This window comes from Parasteatoda tepidariorum, chromosome 5, assembly GCF_043381705.1.
Source record: "Parasteatoda tepidariorum isolate YZ-2023 chromosome 5, CAS_Ptep_4.0, whole genome shotgun sequence".
Lineage (NCBI taxonomy): Eukaryota > Metazoa > Arthropoda > Arachnida > Araneae > Theridiidae > Parasteatoda > Parasteatoda tepidariorum.
Window position 1 is genome coordinate 90,190,005 of NC_092208.1, and position 23,428 is coordinate 90,213,432.

General features: G+C 29.1%; 1 protein-coding gene across 7 annotated transcripts in view; it reads left to right on the forward strand.

Annotated features, from left to right (window-relative positions):
• Window positions 1-12,458: 12,458 nt before the first annotated feature.
• Window positions 12,459-23,428, forward strand: part of LOC107449294 (serine-rich adhesin for platelets) — a 38,523-nt gene continuing 27,553 nt past the window's right edge. Inside the window, exons 1-4 of one of the 7 annotated variants that reach the window (XM_043047084.2) lie at window positions 12,459-12,592; window positions 16,939-17,128; window positions 17,744-17,829; window positions 20,048-20,090. In XM_043047084.2, the coding sequence (XP_042903018.1) occupies window positions 16,960-17,128; window positions 17,744-17,829; window positions 20,048-20,090 (298 nt within the window). In that variant the 5' untranslated portion in view covers window positions 12,459-12,592; window positions 16,939-16,959. Of the gene's footprint in view, window positions 12,718-16,938; window positions 17,129-17,743; window positions 17,830-20,047; window positions 20,091-23,428 lie in introns of all 7 variants that reach the window. The other 6 variants (XM_071180764.1, XM_071180763.1, XM_043047085.2 and 3 more) reach the window with 6 other exon arrangements.

Sequence of the window (23,428 nt, forward strand, 5' to 3'; positions counted from 1 at the left end):
TAAATTACTTCTCTGATATTACAGTCAATCAAAAAAACCTCTCGAACAGAATGACACATCAGTATCTTGGTGCCCCTTAGCAAAAATTAACTTTTTTTGGGAGTAGCCAATATTCTTTCAATTTACAAAATCAGAGAGATCATGCATTCCAGCTACTCTCGGTCGTGATAGTATTTCCTAAACTTAATGAAATGAGACGTGAAATATCCGGGGTTGCCATAAATAAAACAACATCTTTCATCCTAGCGATCACCTTGACGACATTCCTCACTGCAATTAACAGTCTAACTTCATACACCACGATTTCATCGATCAAACAAAGTTATATATTAAGACCCACCTAACATTATCATTAATATCATGGTATATCACAACAAGGTAATTTTTGGACATCTGTAACGACTGGGCATCTATTTCATCATAATTATTGAAACAATTTTTTTTTATTAATTATGAATGCATATATGTATGGTTTTTAAGGTCATGTAGACATGTTGCAGTGAATGACAGAAGTGGGCGGTTGTCGACTTCCACCCGTGAATGTTGACAATCACGTGGTCGCTTTGGTAAATGTCAGAAATATATACTATGCCTAGTTAAGTGCCACTGCCCGGTTTTCATTTTACATGTACTCCGAACGCTGGTGTTTTTCCTAATCTATCCTCAGCAGGTATTAAAATATCGAATAAATATTAATAATATCAACGAATAATTTAATATCAAATTGAATATAAGAAATATTTCAGGCTTTCGCCAAAACGACTATGTGAGTGTTCACATTCACAGATGAAAGTCGACATTCTTTTGATTTCGGTCATTCGCGATAACAGACGTGTCTTAATTAATTTATTTATGCATTTTTTTCCCACAGAGTGATGCCATTTTTGTCTCTGCTATAAATCGTGAAAAGAAAAGTGAAATAAAAATGAAAGAAGCAATAGTCTGATGCAAGCTTTAAATTATAAATCCGGGAAAAACACATTTCATTTTATTTTTGAATCGGTGTTGAGTAGTCAACCATTTATTGGATTTATTGCTATGAACAATCAACTCCATAGCCTTGTAGAACCCAACCCAAAAGACAAAGGAACTCTACGATTAAACATTAGCATGTATGGAAGATTTTTTTTTTTGATGCTACTTACCCAAATTTACCAAAAAGGGAATTCTAAATCATAATCCCTTAACTGCTGGGAATATGAGGTGCATTCAGAAAGTAAATTTTTCTAATTTATTTTTAAAAAAAAGAACTCACACTTTCAGGAACATATTTATTGGCAACAAGTACAGCAATGTTTCAGCTATTTTTCAACATAGCCACCACCAGAATTGAGACACTTGTCGTATCGTGGGATCAACTTTTGTATCCCTCTGTCGTAGAACTCTGCGCACTGTGAATGGAACCAGCGTGTGACAAACGTCTACCGTTACTGTGAAACACTGCTGAAATTGTGACGTGCCATTCAAAACAAGAGTCGTGGAATGCTTACTGCAGGTGTTGCGCTCCTCCACATACGGCATGACGCACAACAGCTGTTTTGACCGGAATTTGGCTGGGAGTTGCTTGATCATCCACCCCAACAGCCCTGATATTGCTCCCAGCGATTTTCACGTTTTCTTGCACCGCAAGAAATTCTTGTCCTCCGGTGAGCGTTTCGGCAACGACGAAGAGCTGAAGACGTCTGTCACACGTTGGTTCCATTCACAGGCGGCAGAGTCAGGGCCGGATTAAGACCTCTTGAGGCCCTAAGCACTAAAAATATTTTGGTGCCCCCCTCTAACAATTAAAAATATATCTACTATTAAGTCAAGTATTAATTCAAAATATAATATCAGAATTTTTTTAAGAGAAAATATTTAGTCAAATTAAAACAAAAAAATTGAAATAATATAATCAATTGAAAGCTTTTCAATTAATATAAAAAAAATAACTTCTGTTTGCGTATATGTATAATGTGCAAAAAAGCAAACACTTTGAATAACTTATGATCGAAAGTTTGAATTTTTATATTCTAAGACTCAAAATACTTTAAATTAGAAAAACAGACACGTACTTTTTTTAAAAAGATGCATACCTTTTTTTTTTCCAATTTATTCGAATACTTGACTCTCGAATAAATAGCCCTATCTCGAGAATTTTTTAAACAAGCTAAAAAATTTATCACACAGTAATAAAATTTATTTACCTAAAAATAATTTTTAAAATGTATGAATTATTTTATATTTCATTTATTAAGAGAATAGTCGAAAGAACTTTAAATTGAAAATTTAACAAATGTCATTTTGAATGACAAAATACAAAATTTAATGTATACTAAATCAGTCAAATAAAATTGAATTATTCAATTTCAAAAAAGTTATATATTTAACATTTAATTTATCAAGAACTATTCGACAGATTTCGTTCAAATTTTGTATTCTATCATTTAAATTAATATTCTTTAAAATTATATAAAAATTTGTATATTTTTAAATTCAAAATTGTTCCGACTATTAATAATAAATAATTTTTTTAAAAAACTATTTTTGACAGGGAATTATTTTTAGGTAAATGAATTTTATTATTAGGTGCAAAAATTTTTCAATTCGGTGCAAAAAATTATATAATTTTTAATACATAATTTAATTTTATTTTTACATTTAAGTTCAATTAATTTTTTATTATTAAAATATAATATGCTTTAGAAAAATTAAACTCTTCACTTATATTGATTTAGACATAATCAATATTGATGGATGAATAATAATTATTCATAAAATTATTTGAAGGGTTTAGCTACTATCTGAAGCAATNCTTGGGTGTACCACTTAACACCTGAGACAAAACAACAATCACATCAGTGATGGCATTCCTCTTCGCCTCAAAATTCAAGCCCACTGAAATATTGTTAATAGATCACGCAATTTTCCAGTTCTGAATATTTAAGAAGATTTCTAAATAATTGTTCAGTAAAAAAGGTGTTAGAATGAGTTTTGTATGCCTGTTATTACTTATTAAGATGATGCGTTATAAATACAAAATAATTTTGTTTTTCATTTTTTAACCATATTAATCTCAATTTTAAAGTATATTTCAAATTCATTTTGAAGATTTATTTTCATGTGAAGTGAAAGAAATGTTGAATCAATTTCTTTGTAAAGAATAGATTTAGATTTCAAAATGTAGGATAGCTTAAGTTATTGATATTTTTTATTAATGTATTCTAGCGTGAGGTCAAAGTAGGGAATTGTCTACAGCATAGCAGTAGCCTTTTAAAAAACTTGTGATTCTAGCAAAACTTTAAATTCATTCTTTCAAAAAAAAAATTAAAGATAAAAGAAAAAAAATTTACATATTACAATAGATTTTATTAGCCTTATATTAATTGCATTAATCTATGATATAAGCGTTTTTGAAATCAAGCATATACAATTATTTAGTTCTACATTACAGAAACAGGAATTACATTTTATAAATGCATATAAAAATAATTTTTCGCCATAGCAAAGTTCCTATTTACTCAAAGAATAAAAATATTGATAAAAAAAAGACAACATTACTGTTTATTTTTTAATTATTTAATAAATAATAAAGAATGTGCATTATATAGAATTTCTTTCCATTTTGTATAAGTTAATTTCTTATTATTGTTCTTTAGCTTTAGTGAAGCAAAAACTTCTAGCTTAATGATATTCTCTGAAATTTTGTGGATAAATGAGTTAATTAGATGAGGATAAATGAGAAATTCAGTGAAATTTTAAGTATAACTAGATTATGGTGATGATCATGGTCAGATATATTTCAATGGACTAGATTATTGAAAGTGTTAATACGTTTTGGCTATACCAAATGCTTTACCTGAGATTTTTTTCAACTATTTTAATTAAATATTTTTTAATTAAAAATTTATAATTTATTAATTTTTTTTACTATGTTAGAATTCTTCAAATAGTTTGCGAGAGAAATGAACATTAACCATACTTTGTTAATACTATATTGCAGAAAAAGAAATGAAAATGACAATAACTGCATTAGTAAATATTCACTTACAAGGAAAATCCTTCAACTCTAGTTATAAATAAATCAATAAAAGAAGCAACATTAAATTGCATTATTTGAATTCTTGAACATTAGCACATAGATTGTAACGATGATGGACTGATATTTTTCAATGGACTAGATTTATAAAAATACTGTTTTAATGCAATAACGAATCATCCATCCTATATCTAAATGTATGCCATTTATGTCCAATCTGCTACTTATTTTAATTAAGGCTGTAATGGAGCATTATTTTAATTTAAAAGTTAGTGGAATAAAATATTATTATCCATGAACACCACTGATTTCAACCGAAAAGAAATGTTGATTCGCTGTAAAGAGCTGCATAATCATTTCTTCAGATATTTTAGTGATAAACGTTTGAAGTTTTAAAATCTTTCTTTCATTTTGCACACACTCTCAAAACCGTACATTTAATTCACAAAATTTTTACTAATAATTTACAAAGAATGTTCATACGATATACGTAATATCAAAACTAAAAGAGCATTGAAATACCCTTAGCGGATGGAGGCGGCACGTTTCCATTCAGCACATATGACGTCATAACCAATCATGAATCGTTTTTGATTGCATCACTTACGGAGGCCTTTTGGGGCAATTTAAATGTTTAATAACTAAGTATTTAAATTGCCCCAAACGGCATATGAAAGTCACATTTGTCGACGAAAACAATCAGATTTTTAGTTTCAGGAGAGAATTTCCAATAAGTTAGATATAAAAATAAAAAAAATTATGATACGCTGCAATTGTCCATTGCAGCTTAATATTGTCTCTCCCAAAATAATTTCCTGGTGACAATTCTCCCAATAGCCTTTATCTCGTCGGTTACATTAGTCCCGAAATGACGTCCCTTGAGACGAATCTTCAATTTCGGGGAGAGATTTAATACAAATTCAACAACTCTGACCGTAATCAACGGAATGAAAACTCGAGGTCCCGAATCTGATGAACTGTTTTGTGATACAAATCTCAATTCTGATCGTAATCAACGGAATGAAAACTTAAGATCTCAAATTTTATCGTATTTTCCATCGGTTTTTGTTATTGAAGTCCTTTTGCTGCATGATTCATTTTTCATCGACTCTCTTTCTTCTGAGACCAAAACACTTGGACTATTGACATCTGCCTCATTAAAATATATAGGTCTCCTTATGCCATCTGGAGCTTTAAAAAAGTTTTAGTTAAACAAATCTTACGAGACCCTTGCACTTCCGACCGAACTTAAGTGTCAAAAGGGTGGAGACGACAGGGAAAACTGTTAAACATGCTTTTAATCCTCTTTCATTTAATTTTCACAAATAAGCTGATGATGGATATTTACGCTATTTGGCACTCTATTTTGATACATGTAAAATATAAGACATTCACACCATCAGATTTTGACTTATAAATATATGTCGTATGTAAATATAATTATATGTCGTACGTTACGTGCGATATATTTTACATATAACGTACGGCATTTTATTTAGACACTCTACTAATTTTTTCTGACAAAATTATGCTAATACAATCCTGCAATCAACAGTTGGTGAAAGATATTTAAATAGTTAGCATTTATTAGTTTTTAGATCTTTGATAAATATCTTTATTTTCATGCAATTAACGTTAAAGGATATTTTTAGCGTCATCCAAATCGGTTTTCCTCATTTTAAGCTGCTATAAGATTAGATTTTTAAAAAAATCTAAAAACTAAGAAACGTATAGTTTTAAACGATCCACTCAGAATCACGAATCGCATCATTATATTGCTCTAAAGTTTTGAGGGAAAATTCAGAGAAGTTTTAAAAATTATGAGGTGTTTTTTTTTAAGTAAACGCCGTTTGAAAATGAAAAATCAAACGAAAGAAAATTTTCAAGAAGCAAATTTATTTTCAGATTGTACATACATGCGTTTCTCTTTCTTTCAGCATAGTTGCCAAGTTTGTTTAAACACTTATCATGCCTTACAACTAGATTTAGAGCACCCTCTTCATGCAAGCTTGCCAACTGCTGCGTCAACCAAGAGGCCGTTCTCACGTATTCGTCATCGTTGTAATGATGTTTGAAATATCCGAAAAGATGAAAATCACTCAGCGCGAGAGATGGTCCCAAACTTCTCAACCAAAAGAGTCGAATAAAACTGGGATCTGAGCTGCGGAGAGAGTCACTGTCATAGAGTAGCAAAATTCCCTGTCTGCATGGCAGGGAATGTTGCTACTTCACAAATCTGACAGTGAATGTATGCAGCAGACAGGTTGACTGTACAGACATCACTGACCGTATCTCGTGCGTGGAGGGTGATTCGCTAATTTTGAACACTTTAAAGACACAAAACTGGCCGTACAGTTTACCTACACAGCTGCAACTGTGCACAGTTGTTCTCAAGGACACAACACAAGCACTCGTTGCGACGCGCGCGTCACCTATCTTTGTAGACAACAAAACTGCCCCTACTTAAAAAAAAAAAAACCCTCGTACCAAGCGCTATTTTCCCAAATGTAATAAAGCGATCCCTTTATTTTCTACCCTTTTTGAAAGGTATTATGCTGTCTAATAATACTACACATCACTAAAATGCTGTTAAGTTCAAAAAAATATCAAGAAAACACAAATAAAAAATTTAACCTAGAATCCAAGGTGGCACTAGTAGAGGCCTCTTGAGATAAATCTAAAAGCACAACTTCCTCTCGCTGACGTTCCTCAGAAGATTGCAATACCAGTCTTATTTGGAACGGTAAAAAACAGTAGGAAAGATACATCTAAACTAAAACTCTAGAGTTATGTAACATATGCGGTTACATATTATATCGTTTTACAACTCTACCCCCTTGACTTGTTAATCACAGCTATTTCTATTTTGATTCAAATTGTTTTCAGTGATGATTAATTTTTCTTTAATAAATTTCCGCTTTAAATTTTGTTTAAGTAGTAATTAAAAATAATAAAATTAATACTATTGCAAGTAAATAGCATTTCCTAACAAGTTCAATCATGCCCAATTCCTTTATATCACTGTATTGTACTGTATTGTATTGTATTGCATTGCATTGCATTGCATTTCTTTGCTTTGCATTGCTTTGCATTGCATTGCTTTGCTTTGCTTTGCTTTGCTTTGCATTGCATTACTTTGCATTGCATTGCATTGTATTGCGTTGTATTGCGTTGTGTTGTATTGCATTGTATTGTACTGTACTGTACTGTATTGTATTGTATTGTACTGTACTGTACTGTACTGTACTGTACTGTACTGTACTGTACTGTACTGTACTGTATTGTATTGTATTGTATTGTATTGTATTGTATTTATTTTTATGCGGAAGAGAAAAATTCTAAATATATAAATTAATACTCTTTAAATAACTCTCCTAAATAAACTGATAGTGGATATAATTCTTTAATCGACTTTGAAGCATACCTAAATACAAGGCCGTCATCCCATCAGAACTTGAGAAACAAGCTCATTTCCGATTCACTATTATTTTTTTTCCTAACAAAATTAAAATTATTTCAATTGAGATTAAAATTATTTCATTTTTTAAAGTTATTATATATTACTAATTTATAGTATTTTAACTAATTATAATTCATTTATATTATTATAACTTCTTCACTGCGTAATCCAAAGTTATCTTAACATAATTTATACCTTTATAACTTCACCACTGGGTAGTCCTGAGTAATCCTAACATAATTTGTATCATTATAACTTCACCACTGCGTAATATTGTGCAAAAGCAATATTATTTATACTATCATAACTTCGCCAATGCGTAATCCTGAGAAATCCTAACATAATTTGTAGCATTATAACTTCTCCACTGCGTAATACTGAGCAATAGCAATATTATTTATACTGTCATAACTTCGCCACTGAGTAATCTTGAGTAATCCTAGCATTATTTATGTCATCATAGCTTCACCACTGCGTAATACTGAGCAATAGCAATTTTATTTATACTATCATAACTTCGCCACTGCGTAATCCTGAGTAATCCTAACATAATTTGTATCATTATAACATCTCCACTGCGTAATACTGAGCAATAGCAATATTATTTATACTATCATAGCTTCGCCACTGAGTAATCCTGAGTAACCCTAACATTATTTATGTCATCATAACTTCGCCACTGCGTAATACTGAGCAATAGCAATATTATTTATCCTATCATAACTTTGACACTGCCTAATCCTGAGTAATCCTAACATAATTTGTATCATCATAACTTCACCACTGCGTAATACTGAGCAATAGCAATATTATTTATACTATCATAACTTCGTCACTGCCTTATCCTGAGTAATCCTAACTTAATTTGTATCATCATAACTTCGCCACTGCGTAATACTGAGCAATAGCAATATTATTTATACTATCATAACTTCGCCACTGCGTAATCCTGAGTTATCCTAACATAATTTGTAGCATTATAAATTCTCCACTGCGTAATACTGAGCAATATTATTTAGACTGTCATAATTTCGCCACTGAATAATCCTAACATTATTTATGTCATCATAACTTCGCCACTGCGTAATACTGAGCAATAGCAGTATTATTTATACTATCATAAATTCGCCACTGAGTAATCCTAACATTATTTATGTCATCATAACTACGCCACTGCATAATACTGAGCAATAGCAATATTATTTATACTATCATAACTTCGTCACTGCCTAATCCTGAGTAATCCTAACTTAATTTGTATCATCATAACTTCACCACTGCGTAATACTGAGCAATAGCAATATTATTTATACTATCATAACTTCGCCACTGAGTAATCCTAACTTTATTTATGTCATCATAACTTCGCCACTGCGTAATCCTAACTTACTTTATATCATTATAACTTCCCCACTCTGAGTAATCCTAACATAATTTATGACATCGTAACTTTGCCACTGCGTAATCCTGAGTAATCCAACATAATTTGTGACATTATAACTTTTCCGCCGTGAGTACTCCTAACATAATTTATATCATTATAATTTCTCCACCCTGAGTAATCATGAGTGTTCTTAGCATAATTTGTCTGCCTTTCAATATTTAGGAAATCATATATGCAGCATTTGAAACTGAATTGTTTACTAAGTTTAACTGAACGCACTTTGACCGTACCTTAAATTTGAAATTATTTATGTAGGTAAGTCACACAGAATTCGCAATGGAGGGTTTCTCCGACTGTATAAAATCCTCGTAAGCTTCAATTGAATTCAAGGTGGGGACAAGAAACTCATCCAACTTCAGATCAAGGGACAAAAGCTTATTTGGGAAATAAAGGAGGCTGATGTCAAATATTAACCGAATTGCCACAGCCATGCCATACGTCATAGAATTGTAAAATCTTAACCTCCATACCCCCTTGGTCGAGAACTGACTTACTGTTGCATAATTAGTTTCAGTAAGTTTTTTTTTTTAATTATTTACTTTATTTATTATTTTTTATTTATTCTATTTCGCTTTATTTCTTCATTTTATTTTATTTATTTTTGTAGTAATGCAGAAATGTCTGAAAATTATGAAAACGGTTGCATATCTTCAGAAATATACATTTAAATAAAATTTTAGAAGCACTAATGTGATATATAATATTATGTGATATATATGATAGATAATGTAATAAAAGAGAGAGATGGTGCCTAGGTATTCAAGACTGCCAAATTTATTCATCTGAGCTGTTGACCTGGAGTTGATATCATAAAAAAATACGTAAAGGAAAATAATATATCTGTAAAATATTTTACAGAAACTTACGAAATAATAATAACAGCAATATGTTTTCAAAAAATATAACTTTGAACTCTACAAATGACGAAAATTCATTTTTCTATAACTTATTTTTTCTAACAACAGAAAAAAAGTAGCGATGTTTTAAAAAGTAACTTTTTAAAAAATACGAAAAAGAAATGAAAAACGAATATTTGAAAATAAGTTCTGTCTAAAAATATACTCTAAAAATTATACATCTATTAAAACGAAAATGTTAGTGCTGCCATCTTTTATTTTTGACTATTACTATAGAACGAGTTGAAAAAAGAAACAGTGAATATGTTTATTTCTTCTAGTTTAACGTCAAAATAAGAAGGGTCGCGTATTGAAAAAAAAAAAAATTTCATTTTTCTGATTTTTTTTAATTATTAGTATTTAAAAACTAAAAATCTTGATCTGCTTACATAAAACAAAGAAATTAATATTCAAAGCATAGAAATTTATTTATTTTTAATTAAAAAAATTATATCTATTATGAAACTATTTCCCATAATATTTTTTATCATAGGAAATTAATAAATTTTATTACTGTTACACCTAGAATTTCTTTTGAACACATTTTCACACGAAAAATAGATGTCGTACTTTCCAAAATTGTCCGTAAGTAATCCTCAAAATGTCAATAAAATATTTTTTTTAAGAAAAAAATAATTAATTTTGTTGAAAACATACAAAATTATGAAACGTCCAATTATCAGATGATCTTCTAAAACGAGTAGATGTTCTCTCCAAATCGGAAGATGTGCTGCAGATGATAAGACATCTCAATGGGAAGTTCCCAGGTTTTATTTCATTTTTTAAAGCCTTTATAATTATGCAGAAATGTTATTTTTAAGCTATTTATCAAACAATTATATTTTATTTTATTTTATTAACGTCGTTGAACAACTGACCCAATTTTGAGTTTACGACCAAATGTTCAACTCCATAGCCTTGTAATTTTGAACCTGATTCAAAAGACAAAGGAACTCCTGGATCAGGCATTGGGAGAAATTTGCCTTCGTGGAAAACTTTTTGACAGAAGTAACCCATATTTGCGTTATACGGAGAGGAAAACCACGAAAACCTTCCACGGTTATTCCGACTACAAGGGGATTCTAGCGCATGATTCTTCTACCACCGATGTTATTTACGTCAGCACTGCAGTCGTTGCGAGCCAGGTGTGGAATTTGAATCAACTAGCCATCGCTAGATTTCACCCCGGCTCATTGGGAGGTGAGGGCTTTATCCCCTGAGGCACTACGGCTCAAGCAATTATATTATGAAGTAACAGAAAATCCAATTTATTCGAAATATTTTAAATTTTGTGCTAAAATTTTAAATTTAATTAAATCTATTAAATCCATTTTTATGTTTAATCCATTTTATAAAATTTTGAGTAGAATGTTCTTCAGAAATCTTTTGTGTTTTCCTTTTGTCTTCCAAAATAATGACCTCTAAAACTTTCTGAATAATTTTTTTTTTCCAAATTTTTAATTTTACCTTTTATTCCAAATACGAATTCACTTTTTATTTCAAATATGAGTTGTTTTTTTCGCTTGTGAACTCTTTATTTTTTTTCGTTTCATTTTCTACATTGCTTCTTACTAAAATTTTGAAAATAAGAGGAATTTAGACGCTTACGTAAGCATTGCTCATGTTCTTTCTCTCTCTCCCCTGTCAACAAAAATAAACAAATCACAAGCCCCTTTTCCCCGTTAGGTGCTTACGTTATTGGCGATCAAAACGAGCTGTAATTGACATATAACAGAACTCTCTACTTATGGCTACACTTCGCATGCTTTCATCATTAGCGTGTGAAGAGTCATAGAAGAAGTAAGTACATTAGTTTTCATCTTGATTTTCAAATAGATTAAAAAAAAATTTAGTTAGGATACTATGTGAAACTGAAATCTATATTGAACATAGCTCTAAAAAAAGTCAAAAAAGCTAGACTTCGGTGATCTGCTGGGAACCGTGTCTTAACGATCAGTCTGTGGGGAGAGTTGTTTTCGACCATATCAAACTTCATCTATGAAAAGGTACCCTGACATAGAGTTGAGTTAACATGTCTGATATACTAGTGAATTGTAGTTGTAATTTTGTAGTGGTCGTTACGTTGCAGTACTCCCCCACCAGAATTATAATCTGTGATAGAATTCGATGAATGGATACCACTAGTTGAATCATTGCTGTTTTTTGTGCGTAGCCGGGAGAGCTGTATTAAGATCACCGTACTTTTTGAGTGCTGAATGTGAGAGGTGTATTAACTTCACGATCGTAGTCGCTCCTGTGTTGCCGTTAGCAGTCGAGTGTATGCAAGCCGACGTGTGTGATCGAGACTGAGTAGCAACAGCTTGAGGAGGTGAAAGCGGGGGTGCCATGCCCTCTGCAGAGGATCAAAATTGTGATGGTGAAGTGTAATGAATGGTTTAAAGAATAAACACATTAAAATTATTAGATGAGTGATGTCACGTCGCTTCATTGGCATGTCTTCGTATCGTCCTCAGGGATGTTTCCCAGACAATCGACAATAGCCCATTGTGTAGCTCTAGAGCGACGTAAATGAACTACAGCTACAACAATTCTCGGACCAAACCCCAATCTCTTTACAAATTGTTTCTAGCCACAAACCGTTTCTGACATTTTACAGGAATTTTCTGCTATCTCTCTAGCCTCAACCATAAATCTCAGTCATGAAATACAGAGCTATAAGCTAACGCAGAAAGCTCGTCACAACAAACAGTGTTAAAAATGGACCACTTCAAGCAGATATGAAAAACCGGGAGATCCCTAAACTGCGAAAATAAGTACGAAATTTAATTTTTTTTACCGTTCAGGAACAAGCAATGAGTACGTTACTAAAGTAACCCCCACATTAGCAATTATAAACCACTCTTTAAACTCAACAAAGCCTTAATAATGAAAAATTTTGGTATTAAAAATTACTTATACTACTTGTTCTCAGTAATTAATGCTGGTGCTGAATTTAATTATTAATTTTGGGATAAATTTCTTTTCTTTTTGAGCTTTATTAATCTTCTATTTAAATTTTATTTGGTCAATATTGTGAATAATTGCGTTATGTAAATTAATATCAGTTTATTGATATTTACTTTCTGGTTTATCCCATTTTGCTAATATTCGCAACAATTATTACTTGAATAAAATACTCTGCTATAATTTTATTAAAATAAAGTAACTAAATGAAACGGGAGATTTCTGTATCGTGATCTACTGAAAGATGCAAGCCACTCAGTGGCGTATTGTAGAAGATAAATCACTCCGGCCAAAACAGTTAAAAATAGCGCGCCATTGCTACACATCTGGATCTTCTGCGACACAACAGTTTTCTCTTAGCAATTAAAGACTCGTTCTGCTTAATAATTTCTACATTTGAAATATAAGTAAATAATATTTCACTTGAAGTTTTCTTAGATGTATAATGTCAAAAAGTGCATTTTCTGAAAATGCGAGTTCAGCAATCAATATAACTTCTGTTTTTTGTAATGAAAATAAAAGATAAATGTTTACTTTCTGTAAGCATCACTAGACAATAGCACCAGTTACTATAGTTAATAGCTTCATAAAGTTTTTAACCCATTGCAATCAAAGATATCTATCTATTATAATATAAAATTTTCTTTTTCATTAAGTGGGTTCCTTTTCCTCCTTTTTTCATGAAAAAAAAGTAAAAACTATTTTAATGACATGTGAATAGTATAGCGAACTAGTTTTGTGCATTTTATTCTTGAAAGATACTAGATAGCAGCAGTATAAAGAGAAGGCGAGCTTTATATGCTTCTTTAAAGGGGGGATGTTTCATATTTTCATGTGTCGCGTCAATTGCAATCACCGAGGTGTCAAATAGATTTTTAACTTGCAGTTTGTTTGTTTTTAAAAATATGTGTATGTTTGCCTTGGGGTGGCTATAAGTTGTACCTTTCAAGTTGGTTTCTTTCTGTGATGTTTTTTTTTTTAGTTTCACTCTGGCAGCTGCCAACACTTAGCGATTATTCTGCCACAGATCACGATACGGAAATCTCCCCCTTTGAAGCCACAATATTAAAAAAATTATGTAGGTACTAGATGCAAAATTATCTGTGATTTAAAAGAAATATTCACAAACAATTAAGTTAATATATTTGGAAATTTTGGTTTAAGTATTCTATTGATATAGGGTTCCCAATAGGTCACTGGCTGGATAGATGACCATTTTGATCAGCCTGTGAAGGGACTCAGGGTGTGCGGTATCGGCCCTCGTTGCACTGTTCTGCCGTTAAGCTACTATAGCGGGAGACCCATTTCCTCTGCGAATTTTTTATTTTTTTTTGATGGCATGTCTTCGTATCATCCTTAGGGATGTAACGAAGTTTCAGCAGGAATGTAACGAATATTTGGTATTCAGTTTGGTATTTGTTGCCGAACATTCAGTTGGCCAAATATTCACCCACGTATTATTTGCTAAATTATTTTTCGCAAAAAATTTATCTGCCCTTGTGATTTTGCATTATTGAACAAAAAATGTTTTCTTAACTTCAGCTCATCAATGTAATAAAAAACTATGCACAGTACCTGTCATTTGGTACTAAAAATGATGCTATTGACTACAGGCAGCTCAATATTGTTAAAATGTACCACAATTGCAATTGAGCCATTTTCTTATTTTTAACTTTAGTTCATGACTTAATTTTTAATTTTAATTACTGTTGATTTTCAGGGGTCTGTCCAGGCCAAATTTACTACCGTTTAGCGGTACCTTCACAAATTCAACTTTAGAAAAAACAATAGTTTCATAAAATACTTTTTCTTAAAATTTTATTTTTGTATCCCTTAAGAAACGATAAATCCATATTTTTGTGTTAATTTTTTAATATAATTTTTAATTTTTCACAAAATAGGTACCCCTCAGAAAAACCTAGACAGACACCTGATTTTATAGTTTTATTTAATAAAGCTATTAAAGCGCAACTATAAACTCCTGATTTCAGAACTGATAATTTAGTGATGTCACCTCTTCTTGATTTCTCCTAGGCTAACATAATGTAATTTATTGATTTAAAATTAAGACTGTACAATAAAAGTATTATATAGTAATCTGCTTTCTTGTTGGACTTTCCCTTCAATAACTGTCTAACTTATTGTGTGTGTAAGGGATGTGTCATGACTAGGACTGGGCTATAAAACGATATAGTGCGACATATCGATTTAACGCCTGTATTGCCAGGCCGATACAGCGACTTTCGTTCCAGGCGATGCATCAGAAATATGATTTAAGCCGTTGAGTAATGAAGACGAATGATATAGCGATACAAGACACGCAAGGATCTCTTACTTTCCGATGCCAACTCGCGCTGGGGAAGACGATGTATGTATCGTTATATTGAAACGGCCTTGATTGATGAGCGGTAGAATCAGATTCAGTTTTGAGAACATATATCATGATCTCGCATGTTCGTTTCCGCACCTCTTAGCTTTTTTTTCTCCTTTGTCGCGACTTCATATCGTTTCTGGTAGATTATTTTCAGTGGGACTGAATTTGTGATCACCGTCGTTACCTTGTTCGGAACGTAATCTATTATTGAAAGGAATAAATATATAAAGAAGTGTTTCTTAATTAGGTAAATTTTTTTTGAAACAAAACTTTCTTTTTTATTTTTAAATGTAAAAATTAATTTTGATATTATATGTTTAAGTATTATCTTACATTATTGAATTTATTACAAGCGGAAATATAATTTAAGGTGCCCATATAGAATTATATTAAAAATTAAATTTGTTATGCTATTTTTTACTTTATTTTCATTTATTAAAAACTTTTTGGATAAAATAATAATTTAATGGGTTTTTTATTACTGATTTTAAATTTATAAATCTTTAGTTGTTTTCATTTTTATAAATAAAATTATAGCAAAACTTATTTTTCCTCTTTTGGATTTGGATATAAGTCAATCAACTTTGTTTATTCAAAAAAATTAGTAATGTATGCGATTGCAACTTCTTTTTTTAAAATCATTTAGCACTTCGTTTCATTAAAGAGTATAATCGTGTTTTTTAATTTTCTTTCAATATTGTCAGTTGAATATATTATCGAATATCATAATTCTTTTGTTTTTATTTTTAAGAAATTAAACCTTACTTTCTTTTTCGTTCATAATTCGGTAATTATTCAATTTAACTTTATTATTAATGTGAAATAATAATGATAAAAAATAGTGTTGTTTTAAAAGTGTTTTTTTTTTGTTTAATTTATTTAGCACTTTGTTTTAAGCATACAAATAATTTTTAACGAGCTTATTTTTTAAATTTTCTTTCTATATTGTTAGGTAAATGTATTGATAAATTTCAATTTAACTTATTTTTTTATTATTTATTTTTAGACTAAGAAATCTTTCGTTATTTGCGCGATCATTTTTAGAAAATATAACATTCATATCTTTCTTAAGCAAAACATCAAATATATACTTCATATACATCAAATTCATAAACTGATTTAAATCAATCTGAGTATGAAGTTTTGATAGAAATCCGCCTTACAAGTAAATGAATTTCAAAAATACTATATCGCGATGCAAAACTGGCGATGCATCACAATATAAAATTTCTTATATCGCCCAGTCCTAGTCATGACCTTCAACTGAAGGTCAGTGAGATGGAGAAATTTAGGAATTTGAGGATCTGTGAGAATTTTTTGCATACATTAAAAAAGGCCATTCATCGTGGAGCTTGTTACCCTTTATTGTTTGAACACCAGATGTAGACAATATCGCTTGCTTTTAATGTTTTTATTTTTGTTCTTAATTTTTGTTTTTACTCCTTTAATTTCCGTACAGCTTTTATTTTATTTCGTTGATTGTACTGTTGATGTATTTTATTTGTCTGATTTCCTCGTTTTTATGGACTTCATCCATTTTTAGATTAATTTATTCCATGTTTATTACGTTTTTTATTGCTATTTTTCTGTATTTTGCACTGAAGATGATGCTCCAAGGTAGCATTTAAAGGTGTCTGCAATTTTAGCTACTAAAGCCCTTTGATTTATGACTTTTATTGTTAGCTTTTATCGTAAGAACTAGTCTTATTATTATAACAGTTATTTTTTCAATTTATTCATTATTAATTCACCTATATTAATAATGTTATATTTATTTTTCAGAGAGTAAAATAATGGTAAAAAATGTTTGGAATGTCAGATTCTAATGGCTTCTGCAAAAAATCATTGAAATGCCGAAAATCAATGTCTTTTAAGGAGAAGAATTTTGCAACATCTTCAAATTCTCTAAATTTTGTTTCAAGCTCTAATGTTATAGCGAGTGATGATGAAGCAGTCAGTACATATACAGAAAGTGAGTATTATTTCCTTGTGGAATTTTTTTTAAATATCATAATAAGATGCAGTTTATATATATTTTTTAAAATTATTGTGCTTACTTTAAAGGTATGGAAAAAGTATTACTTTATAGATTTATATTTAATTTAATCAAATGAATAAAGTCATTATTTTCTTAAATAATATTTTTATTGCAATAATATATCTCTCGTATGCTGAATCTATAACCTAAAGTCAGCAGTACTTTATATTTAAATTTTAAGGTAACATTTTGCTAATCATTCTACATTTTAAAATTTTATTCAATCATTATTTTGTAGCATCTTTTTAAGTATGATTTCTAGCTATTATTTAAATTTTGATAGTTCATGTTGGTTTGTAAAGAATACATTTTCAGCATAATTTAATATTTGACAAACATAAAGAAAATAGATTTGTTTAAGCAATTTAATTTGTATCACTGATTCTAACCATGGTTTTTATTGTGATTTAAATCCTAATAGAATGTATTATTCAAATTTAGAATATAAATTTTTTTATCAACTACTCTTATCTTTTTAGATTATAATTTATTGAGAGAGATTTGCTGTCAATTTATTTATACCAATGCTTGTTGTTGTATTTCTTTCAGGCCCTACAATTATGGGAAAGAGGACAAGTAAAGAGTCAAAATCAGAAAGTAAACTTAAGCCAAGGAAAAAATTCAAAAATAAAGAAGTATGTGTTTAGTTCAATTCTTTAATAAAATAAGTATTTGGGCAATTCCACGATTTTGTGTTGAATGTAACACATTGAAACATAGAATTGAAAAATGATATACTTATAATTCTATAAACATTTTTAGATTATTTATGCAGGACATTTAACATAAGATTGGTGCAGGTTAAATCTGTCAGGTCACAAAATCCTCTATGTCCCCATAACAAATCAAGACCTCTGGGGGTACTGAATTGAAGATTGATTGTTCTCTACTTAAGGTCAAACTTACAATCTGTGGATGGATGAATGTGCCGCTTTATAAACGAGTTGTGACGTATGTATGTGGCAGAAGTCAAATTTTTTGGCCATAGATGGAGCCACTGGAAAAAGAGAAGCGGATGCCATTTTGTTTAATGGCATATGACAACAACAACATTTAACATAAGATTCGTCACTGAAGAGCTCTCGTGGTTGATGTGTCAACCAGACTTCAGTAAACGATGAACTTTGGAAGATAACCCAAAAAGTAGAAGATAACCCAAACTTTGAAAAATAAGGCTTTGCATTCATTATTGGAATTTGTGCTACACTCATTAAACTTACCTACTAAACATGGCGCTGTATATCTAGATAAAATCAATATTTATTCTTTAAAATGATTTTTAAATACAAATACTTTAAACTCACTGCTAACTTTGTTTTCAGAAAAGAAAAAAAAAAAAAACTAAAAAGCATCTAATTTTTGTTTTGCTTTAGAAATTGTAAAGTAAAACTAATTTATGGAGAATTCTGTTAATCTTCTACGTTAATTTGAAATTAAACTTTAAAAAAATAATATTAACAATAGAAAATTTTTTAAGTTGTACCTTTAAAGGAATTATATTCATGAAAAATTTTATTCATGAATCTATGTAAAAATTATCTTATTTATCCATTTTTTTAATTCTCTGTCAGAAAAATAATATATTAAGTGCTCTCACAAATACTAGTATCTGCTGTGATGATGAGTGATATAATGTATGTGAACAGTAACAAATGTTGAAATATAGTACTTGTGTTGTCAAAGTATTGACGAAGAAGTAAGATAACATTAATCACTGAGGGTGTTATACACATGAAAACATTTACCTGGGGCTCAGATGTAACAGTTGACTGTTAGCCTGGAACAATAAAATTTGACTCAGACCGCAACAAAACCAGTGTTCCTGGTGACCAGCAATCAGTGTTATACAATGGTCCGCTTTTTTTTCTGTTTTAGTTTGTGTTTTTGTCAGAACATAGTTTATTTCATTATAACTGTGAACACTACATATTCTCTGTATTCTGATTTTTCATTTTAAGTCACTTTATTAACTTACTTTTTTATTTAAATAAATTAATAGAGCCTTGTAAATAGACAAGTAAAAATGTGTGCTTTCTTTTAGTAGCTAGTCCTTTGTATCAGTGGCTATTTTTTTTTTTAAATCTACCCTTGTTTACTTGTCAAAATGCTATCAATGCACTTGAATGAAATTACTCAAGGTTTACCAATAATATAAAATTAATGACAAATAAGAAGTTATGTTTTTATACTAAGCTGTATTTTAAACATTCAGAATATGACATAAACATTCGAAGAAGTGCTGGTAAACGCAAGTAATGTTCGAAATATTTTAGAAGAAAATTTTTCAGTCCAGAACTTTTACGAAACTAATGTAGGTCCAAGGATTGATTCTTCAATTCAAAGATTTAAGTTAAAGTTGTAGATCCTTTTATGTCTTAGCTCAATAAAGTTCTCTAGCATTTGGAGGTACATACTAAACCGAGGAAACAAAAACTTGGAAAATTCCTATGTCTTACCTGGAAAATAACCAGTCTTAGAATTCTCAGTAACAATAACCAGCTACTGAGATTTGAGTAGTTAAATAGTTCTAACATTTATTATAATTATTTCTTGTAAAAACTTCTCATTTTAGTTAAACTGACTCCTCATTCAATTATATATTTTTTTCTCAAAAATCTTATATTTGGCATTTCAAGTTTAAAAAAAAAAAAAAAAGTTTTCTGATGAAATTATTGTATGGTATACATGAATTATGGTCTAGATTTTTCTTGATATGCCTGGAAAATAAAAAATTTTTTCTCCTTAAATTGAGTGAGAAGACTGTAAACTATTTATTAGCTAGTGCGTAATCTTTTTCTTTTAAATTCACTTTACTGAGTTAACATTATTATAATCCTCTTTCTTTTATTTTAGTTGGTTAAAAGAAAATCTAAGAAAAAATTCATAAGTTCCTCAGGTAAATTTTACTTTTAATTTCGCAATTATATTCCTGTTCTTTGCGGTCCTGAGATTCTTCCTCGATTCTGCAATTTCCAGTTTTTTTTATTATAATTTTCTCTTCTTGTTTTTCCTTAAATTTTCATAATACATATATATTTGAGAATGTTGAATAATTCTAAACATTCTGCATTGTACACTTATCTATGTTAACTAAACAAAGTCAATTTTAAGTGCATCAAATGATAAAGATTAATTGTTAACGGCTGGCGATTTGGAATTTTTCAACACAGTTTTTTAAGGGATGATTCACTAATTATTTTGCGTAAAATTATATATTTGCATAAATTATATTTTGTAAGCGGTAAGTTTCTATGGTTCCTCTAGTTTTTCTGAATTTTTTTTCATTTTTTTTAAAGATTTTTTAAAAAATAGCTAAACAAGCTCACTTTTGAAAAATCTGCAAAAAAAAAATAATTGAAATCAAATTTTAAACCTTAGGTTAAAAAAAGTTTTAAAGTGAGGTGCTTGCTGTTTAGAATTTTTGAACATAGCATTCTTAAGAAATCATTCACTAATTAATTTTTCAAATGTTATATTTTGAGCAAAGTAAGCTGCAGTTTTTATTACCCTCTTTTTTCTAAAGTTTGATTTTTTTATAATAATTCTGAATAAGTGATAATGTAATCAAACATTTTCTTTCACAGACCATTCAAAATGTATAAAAAAATAATTGAAATCAGTGGTAAAACATCAGATTAATAAAAATTAAGATAATTGTGGACAATTAGGAATTTTTCAACATGAATTTTTATAGAATTGCCCATTAAACTAATTAATTTTTGTAATGTTATATATTGTATCAATGAAACAGAAGTTCCTATGCTCAATTATGTTAACTGAGACTTTTGTGTTCATATTAATAGTTTTAATTTTTCATGGAAATTTAATTTTAATTGATTAATACTTAGTTACAAGCGTTCTAAGATAATTTTTAAAAAAAATTAAATAACTTTTTCATCTATTATGTACCAGCAATTTTTTATACTCAGATCATAGAAATTTTTATTTTAACCTTCCAATTTTTAAATTCCTTACTAGTACTTGTTTTCCATTTGTAGTCTTTAGAAACATTTTATTTTCTATAGAAAATTAAAATTTCATAGAGCGAAATTTTATTTTGTGAATTCAGACATCACTTTACCAAAAAAACTTTTTGATATTGAGTCTTTATATGCATGTTAAGTGGAATTGAAAAGTAATATGTAATCATACTAAAGTTGTTTTTTGTTTTTTTGTCATTTTAGCATGTTTAAAGGAAAAAATTGGTATTTTTTAATTGTTTATCGAATTTATTAATTAATAAAGGTTTTGACACAATACTTTTAGATGGTTTAGTTACTTTTAATTTGGGTTGAAAATATTATGTGACCTTTTGTTTTTAGAAATAAACTGTTTAAAAGAAAAATTAGAAGTAAAAGCAATTTTTCTATGGCCTTGAACTTGCTACTATTCTAATTAATGGTGCAAAAGATAATGATTCACTAGATTATGGATATCCAGGCGTATATAATTATGTAGTCCATTTTGGTTTACTATTTTTGGTATACCACAATTTTTTTACTCCAACTGTTTAATGTCATATTTTTCAAAAAGGTGTTTTTGGTCATTAAGAAAAATAAAAAGTGGTGCCAAAATACTTCAAGATTTTCGTACAAAACAAAAGCAGTTTCCTAACTTCATTTTTTTTTCATAATGTTAATTGTCATACTTTTCAATATTAAAAGAATCAAGAACTGTTTTTTTTTTTTTTTTTTTTTTTTTTTTTTTTTTTTTTTTTTTTTTTTTTTNTTTTTTTTTTTTTTTTTTTTAATTGAGTTTAGAACAGATTGAGATTTCATGGTATATATACATTAAAAAAAGAAGAAAGAAAATTGGAATATTTTAGCTTAACACCACTTTTTATTTTATTAATAGCCAAAAAAAAAAACTATGGTTTTTTTTCCTTGCTGAAAAGTATAGCATTTAACATTACATGAAAAATATTGAAGTCAAAGAAAATATTGAGATTACTATTAAAAAAAACTTGAATTATGTTAGGTAAAAACCACTTTTTATTCTTTTAAAGGCGAAAATACCAAAAATGCTCTCTCTTTTTTTCTTTTTTTTTTAAAGAAAAATAAAGATTGAAAAATATAACTTTTAACAAATTGAGAAGAAAATATGGCTTCTAGTTTGTTTTTGTGCTATAAAAATTTTGAAGTATTTTGACTAAAATTTTGAAAAATATGACATTTAACATTACGAGGAAATAATTGAGGTTGAGGCACTTTTTGGGGGGAAGGCTATAAAAGAAGGCCACTTATTATTATTTTTTAAATGACCGAAAACAAAAAAACACCCTCTTGATTTTTTGTTATTTTTTATGTTAAGATTATGAAAAAAGAAATTTGGGTGGTGAAAGTTGTTACTTTCCGGTAAAAATTATTGAAATTTGCCGAAAAAAATAGATAAATAAATCGAATTTTTAAAATATTATATTTATATTTTTATAACCTTATATATATAAATATATATTCTTAGTATATTATAAATAGTATTATTATATTCTAAATATTATAGAGGATTTAGATTTAAGACTACAGAAAGAAAATTACTACATGCTTTTATAGAAAACAATTTTGCCGTATGGGCTAAACGATACCTTCCAACATACACAGATTAACATACTCATCAACTTATTCACTTTTTCATATTAAAGATAAGCGTACAAATCGAGGTAAACGGGGTTCAAGAAGTAATAGAAACTCTCTTAATAGTGACAAATTAAATATAAATTTTCTTTCCTAATAAAGAAAAGGACTTTAATAAACAATATAGCATTAAACTAATTAAAGATTTTGTCTTCTCCCTTAAGAATTATGAAGTATATAAGTTCTACGATCTTATTATTAACTTTTCTTTCATTAATTTACATTTCAAAATTCTTTGTTTCGATCTTATAAGAGCCAAAATGAGCAAAATTTCGCCTAATAAAAAGAAAAGTTTAGATAATTTATATTTCGTTATTAACTTTCAAAATCCTATTTTCGATAAGATCAAATTTCACAACATTTTTGAAAATTTTAAAGTTTTATTTCCATTAAAAGATTTTAACATAATTAAAAGTTTTAAATATAACAAATCTCTTGGTAGAACCCAGGGTTGGCAGGTTTTTGACATGTGACAGTTTTTGACAGTTTAAACCATGGTTTAAACCGTCACGTCAAAAACCTCACTGTCAAAAATGTCGAAAATGTCAAAAACCTATATTCATATGTGAAATTTAATTAATACATAAAATTTATATATTTTTTA